General features: G+C 34.7%; 1 protein-coding gene across 15 annotated transcripts in view; it reads left to right on the top strand.

Annotated features, from left to right (window-relative positions):
- LOC125682093 (elongation factor Ts-like) overlaps nt 1-17556 on the top strand; it is a 214259-nt gene that overhangs the window by 86347 nt on the left and 110356 nt on the right. For 5 of the 15 annotated variants that reach the window (XM_048922499.2, XM_048922498.2, XM_056154428.1 and 2 more), the window contains 2 exons: nt 933-1010; nt 3704-3800. The exons of 7 other annotated variants lie outside the window; for them this stretch is intronic. In XM_048922499.2, coding sequence (XP_048778456.1) covers nt 3732-3800 — 69 coding nt within the window. In that variant the 5' untranslated portion in view covers nt 933-1010; nt 3704-3731. Of the gene's footprint in view, nt 1-932; nt 1011-1086; nt 1295-3424; nt 3801-10874; nt 11133-11388; nt 11431-17556 lie in introns of those variants that run through there. 3 more of the 15 variants (XM_048922507.2, XM_048922500.2, XM_048922502.2) reach the window with 3 other exon arrangements.

Here is a 17556-nt window from a genome sequence, read left to right as displayed (position 1 = left end):
TTATTTAGTCATCAAATGCAGTTTTAGCAGAAGTAATCTGGAAAAAATTGAAACCTCTGCTGAACTCGAACCTGTGATCTGCATACAGTTCAGCAGTCGTGTCGTGAACCAGCTAGGCAATGAAATCTAAAAGGAAGAGACAAATATTTCTGATGTTTATATTTTTAGCTCACCTGAGCTGAAAGTTCAAGTGAGCTTTTCTGATCACCTGTTGTCTGTCTGTCTGTAAACTTTTTACATTTTCGACTTCTTTTCCAGAACCACTGGACCAATTTCAACCAAACTTGACCAAAAGCATCCTTGGGTGAAGGGCTTTCAAGTTTGTTCAAATGAAGGGCCATGTCCCTTTCAAAGGGGAGATAATTACAAAAATGCAAAAATAGGGTGGGGTCATTTAAAAATCTTCTTCTCAAGAACCACTGGACCAGAAAAGCTGAAATTTACATGAAAGCTTCTTGACATAGTGCAGATTCAAGTTTGTTAAAATTATGGCCCCCAGGGGTTGGATAGGGCCACAACATCGGATTAAAGTTTTACATACAAATATATAGAAAAAATCTTTAAAAATTTTCTCAACTCAAGAACCACTGGACCAGAAAAGATGAGATTTACATGAAAGCGTTCTGACATAGTGTAGATTCAGGTTTGTTAAAATCATGGCCCCCGGGGGTATGATGGGGCCAGAATAGCAGAGTTTTTATTTACTGCCGGAACATCGTTTTATTCTTGATTTTACACACCGCGGTCACATGATTTCAACATTTTTTGACCCATCAATACTTCCAGTGGAGGTGATTTCAGTATCGTGAGTATGGAGTTCCAAAACACGTCGCTATTATTGTTCTGCTGAGGGTTGTCACGCGAACACATTGAGAAGGGGAAAATATGGATACAATATGGCATACATAAAGTTTTTTCCTTTCCCAACGCAGAAGAAGAATGCGAAAAGCAGGCTAGCATGGTTGAGTTTGCTCCTTCGGAAAGACTACGATCCACCTCCACAACATAGGGTAACTATCAATCATGGAGATTATCTTGAGTTATATTCGTAATTTAAGACAAATAATTGTAATTACTGCAATGTGTAGGTGTGTTCCCGACATTTTGTCGACGGTATGCCAACGGAAGAAACCGCTTGCCCTACGTTGTTTGCCTACAACAATTTTAAGGAACCTCTTCAGTGCATGAGTATGATGGCAGTCAACAAATTGGTTACAATACACAGAGACAGAAACATGACGAGGTTTACTGTAGTTAATATTAGGGACAAAATCTACCCCGGGGGGGGTAAGGGGTAATTTGCACTATATCCAATGTACACATTCAATAATTCACTCATGTTTTCTTCATCAATGTTGTTGTTAATACACATGAGATGAAAATCATTGATATACAAACAGTAACAAGGAAAGCTGACATTCAGTCCAATGGTACTGTTGTTTGTGTACCTTTTCTTAAGGGCTATTCCAGCAAAAAACGTATGGGGGGGAGGGACGGCAGCCAATATTTTTTGGATGGGTGGGGGTGATTTGGGAAAATATATTTGTATGGGTGGTTGTCTTCCAGATTAAATAAAAAACATGGGTGCCTGTGAATTATGATAAAAATGAAAACGTATCACGTTACGTTTCTTTTATTTCAAAAGAAGAAGAAAAGCGGAGCCATTCTACATTAACTTAAGTATGGAAAAAAGATTGATAAATGGGCAGATAACTCAATGTTACTGTAAAACTTTCCCCTCCAAGGTGTTACCCAACCTATTGTACCTGTCCTAAACTACCACCTGTCTAACGCAACCAACGATCATGAGTTTTACAACCTTTTCGTGTAATTTCACCTTTATGAAACGACTACATTTTTTCGATTACAACGCGATTCCTACTTTCGATTTCAGTCGAGCATGACTATTCTGGGAATTATCGCCCCTAACACTTTCGTTTTAAAATGCATAGGTAATAGTTCGGTGGTGATCTTGTTTAATCGGCACTCTGAATCAATTATTATACCCACGCTATCAATTGGTTAACGTGTAATTAACATGCAGCGTCGTGTGAGGTTAATTACCAAAACCCAAGTTGTTGTTTATTTAACAAAATCAAGGATCAGGGAATCACCGTTGTTTCCGAAGGTGTGAATTTCGACAGACTTTGAGATGTGCGGGGTAATTCGGATATGAAATCTCCCACCTGGTATACCATTACGTTTAACAGAGTGGAAAATTTGCCTGATTGCGATAGAAATCGGGTAAATATTATGCTTGGGACTGAAATTTTAAATGGAATATTCGCGAGTTTCCTGTAGGCCTACGAGAGATTGTAGGGGGAAAAGTCAAAGGAAAAAAGTCGCAATCTATATGCATACACTTTGTAATTTAGGGAAATATCTATGTCTAGCACTTAAGTTGCGAGAAAACCTAACTCTTTGAAAAGTTCTTCTCCGTTGCTTGCTTGAATTTGTACACCACTATACAATGCCATTTTATGTAATCATACATATTGTAACTGATGTAATAAGACACATGTCTTTTAAAAGCAATAAAGAGAGTAACAATATATGTGAATTTAAATTTAATGTGGTATAATATATTCATATTTTATTTAGTTATATATCATTAAAAAAAACCATGCAACTTCTTGTTATTTCAACTGTGCAATTAACAAGCACCCAGATCATGACATGAGTAAAAAGGACATGCACATCTAGTCCAGAAATGATATGACAATATCCCACATCATTAGTGAAACTGTTCGTTTATAATAAGCAAACAGAGCTTAGGTTTCTACAACTCGCATGTTTCCAGAGTATACAAAATTAATTGCATTTTTTCTTTCATTTTATATGCTGAGATCATCCTTTTTTTCTCCCTACCAAAATTGTATCGGAAACAAAATATGTAATTTTTTCTGCAATGATTGCTACCTTCATCTCCCGATGAAACAACAAAGAAAGACATTTTATTGTTTATATTTTTGGCATTTTTAAAAATATAAACTAGAATTAAGTTCTAAAATATATGGTTGATCCATTTGTTACGTTAAATGAAAGTATTGAATTGTATGGGTGGTGGTGGCAGGGGAGAATCTAATTGTATGGGTGGTGGTATCAGAGGAAAATTTAATTGTATGGGTGGCTGTCTTAAAAATAAAGTGCCTTCTCTCCCCCCCATATTTTATTTGCTGGAATAGCCCTAACTACATGGGTAATTAATTTAATAATGAGTAATTAATGTAATATTAAATGAACTAAGATCTATATACAAACCACAGCATGGTGCAATTTATTATTCATTGCACAAGTAGTATGAGTAATTTTTCTTTATGAACTCAATATTCTTACATATAATTATATATATATATATATATATATATATATATATACATCTTTGATTTAAGAATTGAACCTAATATTATTTTTCGATTGATTGAAGTATCAACCAGAAAAGGTTGATACCTCGATCAACAGAAAAAATATTAGATTTATTTCTTATTATTCAATGTTCATAGCATTTCAAAAAAAAATTCATCAAGACCATTTTAAATGCAGGATTTTTAAAAAACTTTTAACGCTGTAGTGATACATATGATGTCACAATCAAATTTTTCGGTTAACACAAAAATCACCTTAATTTTTTAACCAATCAGAACTAGTGTTTCACCATCAATCTAAAAATATTAAATGCTTATTATTCAACATTTTTTAATAGAGCCATGATCAGCTTCTCATAGAATGTGATGAATTCCCAACACTGCCTGTTGCTTCAGAGGAGACAGTACAAACTATTTGCGAGACACTGGACACAGGTTTGTAATATTTTCATACGAGTAATGAAATCATGTTATGCATAATACATGTAATGTATAGATGCAGTTAAGACTCGTTGTGAAGTGCAGGTGTCTGGAACAGCTCTTTTATAGACAGTTAAATCAGTATACCATATTGATTTTAATATGTAACTTATTTAACTAAACAAACTAAATGTTTGACACCCCCTTACTCATTTATATTTTTATGCCCCCCTTTGAAAAAGAGGGGGCATATTGTTTTGCAACTGTCGGTATGTCGGTCGGTCGGTCTGTAGACCACATGTTGTCCGCTCAATATCTTGAGAACCTTTCACTTGATGATAATGATATTTCATATGTGGGTTGGTTATGAGTAGAAGAGGACCCCTATTGTTTTTCAGGTCAAAAGGTCAAAGGTCAAGGGTCAATCTACTCTGGACATAGGAATATAATGTCCGCTCAATATCTTGAGAACCCTTTGCTTGAAAAACATCAAACTTAGCACACTGGTACATCCTAAGGAGTAGATGACTCCTATTGATTTTGAGGTCATATGGTCAAAGGTCAAGGGTCAAACTGGGCATAGGAATATACTGACCATTCAATTTCTAGAGAACCCTTTGCTTGACAGACATCAAACTTGGTACACCAGTACATCTTCAGGAGAAGATGACCCCTATTGATTTTGAGGTCACATGGTCAAAGGTCAAGGGTCAAACAGGACATAAAAATATACTCTCCGCTCAATATCTTGAGAACCCTTTGCTTGACAGACATCAAACTTTTTTTTTTTTTTTTTATTAGCATTGTCCATTGTACAAATAGAAATTAAGTGCATCATATTATATACTTTTATAGGTAAGATGTACAATGGATATATAATCACTCATACCAACCATTCATACTCCACTCATACATTTCAAAATTAACTGAAATTATACCCAAAAAAAATTTATTGAGGTTGCTATAATAGTATCAAAAAATTATAAATTTATACAAAACATGCAGTAAAAAATATACTATTCAGTGGGTTCAAATATATTGTTCCACAAATTCCATTGTTTTTAAAAAAATAATTGATTGGAATTGTAAATAGATATACACCTTTCAATACTGTATTTTATTTTCAAATGGTTCAAAAGACCTAAAATGTTTAGTGTTTTACCTTGTAATGAGGTATTGAAAATATACCGTTTAGTATACAAAATAATAAAGTTAATTTTCATGTTGTCTTTAGTAAGTGGTAATTCTCCTAAAATTATATTTTCAAAATTAAAACCAATCCTTTTTGAAGTAGTCCTGTAAATATGCAAACTTAAAGTTCTCCAAAGATCCAATACCTCATTGCAACTCACAAACATATGTTGAATAGTTTCTGTTTCTTTTTTACACAAGTTACAAACATCTAATGTTTTGATTTGAATTTTTATACCCCCCGCAACAAGTTGGGGTGGGGGGGGGGGGGGTATACTGGAATCGGGTTGTCCGTCTGTCTGTCCGTCCGTCCGTCTGTAGATGCAATGGTTTCCGGGGCTCTAAAGCATTATCCTTTCCACCTACCGTCACCATATCATACATATGGACTACCCATGGGATGAAGATGTTCCCTATCAATTTTGGGGTCAAAAGGTCAAAGGTCAAGCGCACTGGACATCGAAGTAGCAATATGGTTTCCGGGCTCTAAAGCGTTATCCTTTCCACCTACAGTCACCATATCATACATATGGACTACCCATGGGATGAAGATGTTCCCTATCGATTTTGGGGTCAAAAGGTCAAAGGTCAAGCGCACTGGACATCGAAGTAGCAATATGGTTTCCGGGCTCTAAAGCGTTATCCTTTCCACGTACAGTCACCATATCATACATATGGACTACCCATGGGATGAAGATGTTCCCTATCGATTTTGGGGTCAAAAGGTCAAAGGTCACGCGCACTGGACAACGAAGTAGCAATATGGTTCGGTTTGTCATGCCATTTGTTTTTTATACTCAGAAAAGAGGTAGTTTATACCAATTACCAACACTCTTTGGGAGATTGGGGTAAGCGGGGGGTATTCTTAGTGAGCATTGCTCACAGTACCTCTTGTTTTGAGATAGTAGCCGACAGGAAGAATTCTGTGAAGAAGTCGATACTGTAGCCACTGTACAGAGGAATCTGATGTAGTTTTGAAACAAACTTTGAAAGCATCCTTTATGCATATATCATTGACACCATGGGGAGATAACTCTACATTCCACTTTGGTATTGAAGTAGGAGTTACCTCAGTTGTGTTTATACAATTGTAAATAATATTTGTACATCTGACATTTGGCAGAATATTTTCAAAATAAAATGGTAAATAAGGAAGAGAAATTTTTAACATACAGGTCCTCTCAATTTTCAAAATCTTGAAGCATTTCGAAAGAGCACAAATAACACTATTATATTGCATCACATCTATATCAGGGATATGAAACTTCTGTTTATAAACATAGATTTTGATAAGAAAGTATATTCATCAGACAAAAAATCTCCAACAATTTTAACACCTTGTTGGTACCAATTCTTTATAAAAATACCTTTACCACCAATGTTTATGTTTGAATTATACCATACTGGAATAGTGAACGTTTTATTTTTCATACTCTTATCTTGATCTATTTTCTTCATAACATGCTGCCATGAGCTAAAAACATCATTCCAAAAAATATTATTTTTGTTCATTAGAACATTTGAAATATATGAATCTCCAATATCCAAAAGGTTTTTCACAACAGCATTTCCATTAATGGCAAAAAATATATCTAACCAAGGTTTATCACTAGTAGTTACCAGTCTTTTCATCCAAGAACATTTAAGTGATTTGATGAAGTTATCAATGTTCACCATCTTTAAACCCCCAGAGAGATGGTCCTGGGTAACTACAGATCTTTTTACCTTGTCACACTTTGATTTCCATATAAATTCAAAAACGTCTTTACACAGCAAAGAATTTTTTTTCTGTATTGGGAGAGGAAGAGAAATGAATATATGGTTAAATTTAGGTAAAATAAGAGTTTTTACAACAGTGACTCAACCAATGGGGGTCAAAATTCTTCGTTTCCACTGTTGAATCATAGACTTGATTTTTGGTAGAACTATGTCATAATTTATTTCAGTGATAGATTCTAAATCTACTGAGTATTGAATACCAAGTAAAGAAAAACTTGTTGATCCCCAATCTAGCTTCCATCTTGGATGGTGAAAGACTTGGTTTGAAAATTTCTTAGATCCAATTGAAATAATTTTTGTTTTAGAACTGTTTATATTCAACCCAGATAATTTTGAAAAGAAATCTAAAGTATCTAGAGCTGCAAACAATGATGTTGGTGAACCGTCAAGGGCAAGCGAAGTATCGTCGGCATATTGAGAAATTTTATGCTCTCTTTGAGAGATGGTGATACCTTTTATGTCTTTATTTTGCTTCACAAGGATGGCAAGGATCTCAGCACAAAGAAGAAACAAGTACGGCACAATGGGATCGCCCTGTCTACAACCTCTTTGAATATGAATTTGGTCAGATAAATGCCCATATTGTAGAACTGATGCTTTGAAGTTTGTGTTCAAAATTTTAATCCATTCAACAAATCTTTTCCCAAAACCAAAGTAATTCAGTACTTTATACATAAAACACCATGATACTGAATCAAATGCTTTTTCAAAATCAAGTAGCACTAAGAGACCTGGTATGTTGTTGATTCAGTATAAGACATTAAATCATAAATAAATCTTGTGTTTTCACCTATATATCTACCTTTCATAAAACCAGACTGTGTATCTGAAATAATTACATCTAATGAAGATTTCATCCTGTTGCTTAAACATCCAGATATTAGTTTATATAAGACATTCAACAGAGTTATTGGATGCCAGTGTTTTAAATATTGTCTAGGTTTATCACCTTTGGGTATACATGTAATAATACCAAGTCTCTGCGAAATTGGCAGTTCTTTGTTTTTAAAAATACAATTGATTGCTCTTAAAATACAACATTTTATGTCTTTCCAAAAGAATTTAAAAAACTCAGCAGTGAAACCATCGCTACCTGGTGATTTATTATTTTTCATATTTTTTAGGACATTGAAAACTTCACTCTCTACAATATCATTTTCAAGGGCGTTTATTGATTTTTCATCAAGTTTTTTAATTTCAGAATGATCAATGATATCATTGAGATCTAAGTCAATAAGTTCCGAATCTCTATTTGCATATAGATTTTTATAAAAGGTTTGAACTTTGTTTAAAATTTCAAACTGATCATAAACAGTATATTGTCTTTCAATATCTACCCTTTTAATAACTTTATTAATGTAGTTGCGTGATTCTAAGTTACAAAAATATTTCGTTGGTTTTTCACCCTCTTCCACCCATCTAGCACGTGACCTTATTAAATGACCTTGCATTTTTTCTTTTCTCAATCTCTCAAGATTGAGTTCTTTCTCTTCAAAAATATCAGTATCACTCCTGTTTTGTGATTCCAACCTTTCAATTTCTTCAACTAGGGATTTCTCAAGTTGGTCTCTATTCTTTTTCTTATATAATGAGTATGAAATGGTTATTCCCCGTATTTCCATAAGGAGAACTTCAAGAAATGCACTATCATCGATACTATCCAGGGTACGAAATTAACTTTTTCAAGCACTAGTCCGCACGGACTAGTCACTATTGATGTTCACTAGTCCGCAAAGCATTTCACTAGTCCGTCCAGTATATCATATTAAATGATCTTCATTTCATTCAATAGTAATTAATGAAACCAAACACATCACAGTTGCAAGCAATTCAGTTTCTGACACCTACAGAAGAAAAATACCACCATAATTTATTTTGCATTCAAGATCTTCAGAAGCATAGAGTAACTTCCGAGTTAATCCTTAAGTGCATTCGAGATCGACGTTCCCGTTGTTTTGTTTTAGAGTCATAGGAGTTTGAAATTTTATCAATAAAGTCAATAAAATTCACTCGATTGACCAAGCCATGAGCTATATAGTGTTACGAAATGCTGTGTTAGAGTCGCGAATGACGAGGACATGTGTGCACAAACGTGCATGTTCTTAGACCACATTACTTGCAGTCCTTGCACCTTGAACCCGTTCTCGTGATGCGTACACGGCGTTCGGAATTGACAGGACTTTGTGCTCGTTCGAAGAACGGCGGTCTCGAAGGCACACCATGTGTTTGGAAGATCAGGATGGCATAGTCACGCAAACACTTAATCATGCAGGTAATCGACCATAAGTTCAAACATCTAAGAGACTCGGACAAATCTTGCTAAAATCTTAACCAATTCAAGATTGATTTCCGGATTTTCACTAGTCCGTACGGACCAGTGCTATGGAGAATTTACTAGTCCGACACGTTTTTTACTAGTCTCGGACTTGCGGACATGAGGTAATCTCGAACCCTGCTATCAATATAATTGTAGTCATTACCATTGGATGTAGGATTTTGAAGATATTGAAACTTAACACTCAGAATAGTTTGTTTAACTTTATCTACATATGTCTTATCATGCAATAAACTGTTATTAAATTTCCATAAACCACAACCCTTTTTAAAAGAGCTGAATTTTAATTCTAAAACAACAATAGAGTGATCAGAACGATATCCTGGTTTGATCGTGAAATTTTCTACCAAATTAGACAACCCTTCCGAAATAAGAATATAGTCGAGACGACCTTGTATGCAAGGATTTTTTTCCCTCCATGTGTATACATTTCTTTCTGGGTTCAAAACTCTGTAGTAGTCATTAATTTGCAAATCCTCCATAATTTCTAACAAATTTTCTCTAGCCTTTGGATTATTAATATTTTTATAGTTGTGTGTATCAATCTTGGGGTTAAGCGCAATATTTAGATCACCACATAATATAAAGAAATCATTATCAAATTCCAGAAAGATTTCACGAACTCTTTCATAAAAGTCAGGACGGTCGCTATTTGGCCCATAGACATTGATAAGCGTTAATCTATTGTCCTCCACAGTCAAATTTAAAGCCACATTAAACTTGGTACACTGGTACATCTTCAGGAGAAGATGACACCTATTGATTTTGAGGTCGCATGGTCAAAGGTCAAGGGTTAAACTGTACATAGGAATATACTGTCCGCTCAATATCTTGAGAACCCTTTGCTTGACAGACATCAAACTTGGTACACTGGTACATCTTCAGGAGAAGATGACCCCTATTGATTTTGAGGTCACATGGTCAAAAGTCAAGGTTCAAACTGGACTTAATAATATAATGTCCGCTCAATATCTTGAGAAGCCTTTGCTTGACAGACATCAAACTTAGTACACTGGTATATCTTCAGGAGAAGATGACTCCTATTGATTTTGAGGTCACATGATCAAAGGTCAAGGGTCAAACTAGCCATGGAAATATACTGTCCGCTCAATATTTTGAGATCCCTTTGCTTGACAGACATCAAACTTGGTACACTGGTATGTCTTCAGGAGAAGATGACCCCTATTGATTTTGAGGTCACATGGTCAAAGGTCAAGGGTCAAACTGGACATAGGAATCTACTGTCCGTTCAATATCTTGAGAACCTTTTGCTTGACAGACATCAAACTTGGTACCCTGGTGTATATTCAGGAGGAGATGACTCCTATTGATTTTGAGGTCACATGGTCAAGGGTCAAAATGGACATAGGAATCTACTGTCCGTTCAATATCTTGAGAACCTTTTGCTTGACAGACATCAAACTTGGTACCCTGGTGTATATTCAGGAGGAGATGACTCCTATTGATTTTGAGGTCACATGGTCAAAGGTCAAACTGAACATAGTAATATACTGTCCACTCAATTTCTTGATAACCCTTTTGCTTGACGGACATCAAACTTAGTACACTAGTACATCTTCAGGAGAAGATGACCCATATTGATTTTTAGGTCAAAAGTCAATTGTTGAACTGGACATAGTAATATATTGTCTCCTATATTGTCTGCTCAATATTTTGAATTGATGATACTACTATCAATTAAATGATGTGTGTGTATAACCCTTTTCAATTTTGCACCATGGGGGACATATGTGTTTTACAAACATCTCTTGTTTAATGTTTAGTTGTACAACCATGTCTACCTGACCATCAGTACTCCCTGACAACTGTAAATGAAAACCAATATAGTCCAGAGACTGTTGACAGGGGAAAACAGACTGACATCGGGATGCCAGAAATGGTGAAATTTATGGAACTAAAGAAGTCTGAGAATCCTGATGCAATCATGAGGGACCTTTTTATTGAAAAGGTTACAGCGAGTGATAAGAGTGTAAAGAAGTACACAGGTGTTCCATCGAAGTCGATGCTAAATGGATTATATGGTAAATTGTTTAGCTCTTTTGTTATTTTAATATGTGATCATTACATTGTACATGTTATTAGAAGTACTGCATTATGTTTAAAAGTTTCAAAAGTCACAAATTGAAAAATAAATGTTTGTACCACACACTGGTACATTTAGGTGAAATTAGTCAACATAAATACCACAGTGTATTGTGATTTTCATGTACTTCAACATAAATGTTTTCCATGTTCTGCAATTATGGATTATCAACAATATTTTGCTGTGTATTGTAGAAATATTTAATGAAGCATCCCACATCAACTGGAGTGGACAAGGTAGTGCACAACAAGTCCTGTATCAGGAAAATATGAAACTGTCTAAATACGAAGAGTTTATCATCACCCTTATTCGTTTATGTCTAGCTGTTTTCACATTTTTTTTGGCTGATTTGTTTGGAGTTTCAAATGCTCGAGTGTCTCAAAATTTTTACAACAAGGATAAATTTTATGTACCATGTTTTAACACCCCTTTTAGTTTAGCAATCTACACCTGTGATTAAAAAGTTTATGCCTAAGTCATTTAAATTGTTATATCCAAATAGTGTTTGTATAATTGATTGTACAAAGTTTTTTTTATTCATAAACCATCTACACAATCTAGAACATATAGTTCTTATAAACATCACAATACATACAAAGCCTTAATTGGTATTATGCCATCTGGTGCCATCATTTTTGTTTCCAATTTATGGGGAGGTAATACTTCTGACAGATGTATTACTCAACATAGTGGTTTTCTTGATTATGTAAGACCAAGTCATGAAATTATGGCTGACCGAGGATTTTTGATTCAGGATTTATAGTTGGATAGAGGTGCAAAACTTATTATTCCCCCTTTTACCAAAAAATGTAACTGGGGTAAAGGAAATGGTTGTTACAGAGTGATATTATTAAAACGTGCTATTGAAAGATTAAAAAAATTTAATTTCTTGAGTAACACCATGCCTTTGACTTTGAAGCCATTGTCTAATCAGATAATCAAAGTCTGTGCATTTCTGTGTAATTTACAACCACCACTTGTGAAGAAATAAAGTACTTTGTACAACATTAATGTCATTTATTTTTTGTTTAGAAGTGCCTTTACAATGTATTTCTCATAAACAATTTTTTCATACATTTTATTGTCAAATAGTATTCTGTCAACAGCAATACCTTTTTTGTGTACAAAATGAAGTCACACCCATTTGACCTTGAATCTGAATTACCATGATGAACTGTTTTTTTGTTTTGTTTTTTTTTGCTTAACCCTGTTGTTGTCATCTAAATAAACATGATAATAATGATCAAGACATGCCTCGTGTGGCGTTTTATTTTGATTTACATATAGGAGCATTTAATTTCAATCAAGCCATCTCCACAACATTTACAGCTATAATCAGGAGAGGCCCCCAAAAATGGATTTAACTGATCAACATGCAAACCACTAAGCTCAAGCTTTGACTTTTCATGAGACTTTTTGTACTCCATGAGGTATAACTGTGTTGCCACATTTTCATTTTCTCTACCAAAATTGACAGATGGGGTATCTATATAATTGGACATTCCCATGACTCTTTTTGAAATGTAATTTTCATCACCATCAGTAAATTTAAAGCTTAAAATGGAAGAAAAATTTGATGCAGTGATTCTGCCTCTACGATGATTGAACCATTCAGGGTTTCCACTTTGATCTTTTGTGATTTGTTCAATTTTACAAATTGAATCTTTATCAAAAGTTTTCTGTAATGCAACAAAAAGATTTTCTCCAAGGTTTGAATTTGCTACATCAAGAACTGTTGGAATTTCCAAACTGTCACCCTCATCCTTTGAATTATCCCCAGCTTCATATAGTGTGTGCAGAAGCAATGCTTTTGAACCTTTGCATAATATATTTTAGCTTCATCTTAATATTGTTGTGTGTAGCATTGTTCACATTATTAGGTTTAAAGATAGTACGCATAGGAGTAATTTTTTAAGGTACACGTGTATCAGTTCTGATGTCAATGTCATCTACCTCCATGGGAGTTGACTCGTTTCTGGGTTTATCCCAAACACACTCAACATCTGTTCCCACCTCGGTACCTCTGTCCTTGTGTCGACATCAAAAGTCACTCACTGCAAACAAGAGGGCAACACAATGTTTACAAGTTCCATTGTCTCCACAATAGATTTTGAATTTGCTGCAAACTTTTAAATATCACAGATGCACATATGTATAAGAAAGTTGAGCATATATCATATGTTTAATCAAGTTTAAGTATTGAAAAACATTAATCTTATCTGATATTGCTTCTTCAAAGTGATAAATGAAAAGATGTATGTCAAGATATTCTTATTTTCTGATAAGAATTGAAAGTTGCCAGTCTAATGTAGTTCAAATGGTGTACAGCTTACAGAAACAAATGCTATGTCTGGATGGAATTGCGCCATGAACATGATGATAAAAAAGTGACCAACAACCAGAGTACAAAAAGAGCTTGTTTATTATTTCCAAGTCAAATTAAGCACGCTGGTCAACAGTCACAAGATAAACAAAACAAACTGAAAAATTAAAAACAGGCATACAGTATGATGAAATGAATGATTGAAAATGTCACATGAAAAGTGGCTTAATATGTGAACAATACCAGGTATATATTAAGAAGTAGAGATATTGACTGCATACTTACACCACACATGTGCAACCTCCGTACATCACTTGGCCTGACTGGTGCAATAACAACTAAGTTGTGTATGGACTGGAGTTTTGCCTGGTCTCTGGTACACATGTTGATTTTATATAAACATAGTCCCGCTCCAGAGGTGTCGAAATATAAACATGGTCAATATGGTTGGCTGTAAACAGCCTAAACCCATGGTCTTGTTTATAATTCTGCAAACGGTGGTTTTCCCACTTACAACAAGTCATCAGATAAATAAAAACATCGTACTGTTGTATATCTGGCACAGTGTTCAGAGTTTTCTGCCATGAATTTACCTCAGTGGGTGGCGGTATCACAACACTTTTGTCATTCACTTGAACTGTCTGTCTCCTCTTATCCATTACATTGTAATCTCCCCGTCATCACCTGGAATTATCTCCAAGTTTAGCTCTTCGGCCAGTTCACATAGCCTAACCAGGTCCATCTTGCGACCTAAGCTACATGTAACGCCTCTTTCGTGCAAATACTGTTTAAGCTCTGGTAATTTTAGAGAGTAGAAATCCGTCATGATTTATTAAATTGTGTTTGTATCCTACCGCCTTATGATATTGCAATAACTGGAAGTTCTATTGGGTTAAATACTTTGAAGGCGTGTATAATATTCGGAGAAAAACGGTGTTCCGGCAGTAACTCGAACTTTGCTATAGGGGATCAAAGTTTTACATACAAATATATAGGAAAAATCTTTAAAAATCTTCTCAAGAACCACTGAGCCAGAAAAGCTGAGAAATATATAGGGAAAATCTTTAAAAATCTTCTTTTCAAGAACCAATGAGCCAGAAGAGCTGACATTAACACAAAAGCTTCCTGACATAGTGCAGGATGGGGCCACAAGGGGGTATCAAAGTTTTACATAGAAATATATAGGGAAAATCTTTAAAAATCTTCTTCTCAAAAATTACTGGGCCAAGAAAGTTGAAATTTACATGACAGCTTCCTGACATAGTGCAGCTTCAAGTTTATTAAAATCATGCCCCTGGGGGTTAGATGAGGTGACAATAGGGGATCAAAGTTTTACATACAAATAGATAGGGAAAATCATTAAAAATCTTCTTCTGAAAAATCACTGGGCCAGGAAAGTTTACATTCACATGAAAGCTTCCTGACCTACTCCAGATTCAATTTTGAAAAAATCATGGCCCCCGGTAGTAGGTTGGGATCAAAGTTTTATATGCGAATATATACCATGGTAGGACAAATCTGTAGATTTGAGCCAAGGTGATTCAGGTGAGCGATGTGGCCCATGGGCCTCTTGTTAGTCATGTTTTTAAACCATTATGATAATGTAGTATACCTCCTTAATCCGAATGTCAACAATTCGTTGTAAACAACTATTTATGGAAACGTAATTTCTACACCAAATGCATTGTTAATCTGGAGTTTCCCTTTCCAGATCTCGATGTTAAGATTTTACAACACATGAGATCAATTTAATACACAGAATTCCTCTACCAAATTAATTTATAGAATGTCCAACTAAAGGGGCATGGACATATATAGGGAAAGTCTTTAAAAATCTTCTCAAGAACCACTGAGCCAGAAGAGCTAAGATTTACATGAAAGCTCTCTTACATAGTGCAGATTCAAGTTTGTTCAAATTGTGGGCCCCGGGGGTAGGTTGGGGTCACAATAGGGGATCAAAGTTTTACATACAAATGTATAGGAAAAATCTTTAAAAATCTTCTTCTCAAGAACCATTGAGCCAAAGAAGTTGACATTTACATGAAAGCTCTCTTACATAGTGCAGATTCAAGTTTGTAAAAATCATGGCATCCAGAAGTAGGTTGGGGCCATAATAGGGAATAAGGTTTTACATGCAAATATATATGGAAAGTCTTCAGAAATGGGTCAAGGTGACTCAGGTGAGTGATGTGGTCCATGGGCCTCTTGTTACTCTGTTTCTTACTATTATTATTCTTTTTCTCCGGTACTTTTTTGTCTGAGAGTATATTCTCAGAAACTACTCAAGGGATCGATATGAAACTTTCCAGGATGATAGTGTAGCATTTGTAGATGTGCAGAACGAAAGTCGTTTCGTCTGCACGTGCATTGCAATTTTGGTACAAAAAATTTGAAATCAGAATACACAAGGGATCAACTTGAAACCTTACTAGGATGATAGTATATCATTTGTAGATGCGCAAAATGATAGTAATTTTGTCTGCATGCATGTGCATCACATTTTTTGTACACTAAATTTGTAATTAGTCTAACTTTTTTGTTGTTCATTGAAATGGTTTGATAAATCAGGGTGTCAAGTCCCTATTTATTCCTATATTTTCCTATAAACTTGAAGGTTTCTTTTATTTTCCCTATAAGTCATTAAAATCCCTATAAAGCCCTATATATCCAAAAAAAAAAAAAAAAAAATAATAATAATAATGAGTTCTATTTTCAAAAATTATTTAAAAAAATATATGAATGTCTTAATCATTAATAAAGAAGTTATTTCAAACCTCTTCACATTATATTTGCATTAAGATCAGATAAGCTGTTTCTGGCAAAGTACCTTGTAGTTGATACATGTACCATCTATCAGGTGTAGGTGGGGCAGCAAAACTTTTGCCATATTGATTGATACAATCATACCTATGATACATTTTTGTTATTTTTGACAAAACAATACTAATGATACTAAATTGAAACTAAATGGATATTTAGAAAGAGGAGGTAGTCCATTACCTAAATTGTAAATTTGATGATCCCAGGGGTAGGGGATTTGGTATTAGGGTGGGGCCAAAATGGTCAGTTATTAAATGTGTGAACAATAAAATTTTTAAACTTCTTGATAACTGCCATTCCAATCCTTTTCAAATTTGGTATGAAGTATCTTTGGAAAAAGAGGGGCATAAATTGTAAATTTCAGGACTCCTGCACCCCTTTGGCCTTAGGGGTGGGGCAAACATTTGCTCTAAATTGACCATTTTCAAAAATCTTCTTCTCTAGAAATGTACATGTTTAAGGAAAACTAAATGCATAATAATGTAGAGCAGGAAGGCCTCTACAAAAAGTGTAAATTTTATGATCCCCAGGGTAGGAATTTTAACCCAGGGCAGGGCCAAACTTAGTATATAGTGTTTATGTGTAAAACATTTGATTAACATCCTCTTTAGTGCTATTGATACTAAATTGAAACTAAATGGATATTTAGAAGGAGTAGGTATAGTCTTTTATCAAAATTGTAAATTGCATGATCCTAGGGGTAAGAGTTTGGTTTCAGAGGGTGTCAAAATTATATTAATGATTTGAAGGACTTATTTAAGTTTGCTGATTCTGTATACTTAGGAAAAGCAGAAGAGGATGCGCAAAAAATGGTGAATTTCACAACCCAGGGTTTTGACTCAAGATGGGTCCAGATAATATGCAGTCATATCTTTTAATGTTAATACACATATTATATTATGTAAAGCCTTTCATCAGTGTATGCACTTTTGAGGGCATTTAAGTTTTAAGAACACATCTTGTTATATTTTGATGCTGAACATTAGAATTTAGCTTAGATATTCAGAACAGGCATTTTTTCTATATTTCATAGCCCTTGGGAGTAGTGATACTTTTTCACTAGTACTCAGGTGACCGATAAGGCCTGTGGGCCTCTTGTTGTTATGTGCCAAGAAAAAAACCCCAAAATCCAGGAGCTGATCCTAGATTGATATTTAATTAGATTGTTATGAAGAGAATAACTATGATGATTGTATAAGAACTGTCTATTGGATGGAAA

The sequence above is a fragment of the Ostrea edulis genome, chromosome 2 (genome assembly GCF_947568905.1).
Source record: "Ostrea edulis chromosome 2, xbOstEdul1.1, whole genome shotgun sequence".
NCBI lineage: Eukaryota > Metazoa > Mollusca > Bivalvia > Ostreida > Ostreidae > Ostrea > Ostrea edulis.
This window is presented reverse-complemented; position numbering and strand designations above follow the sequence as displayed.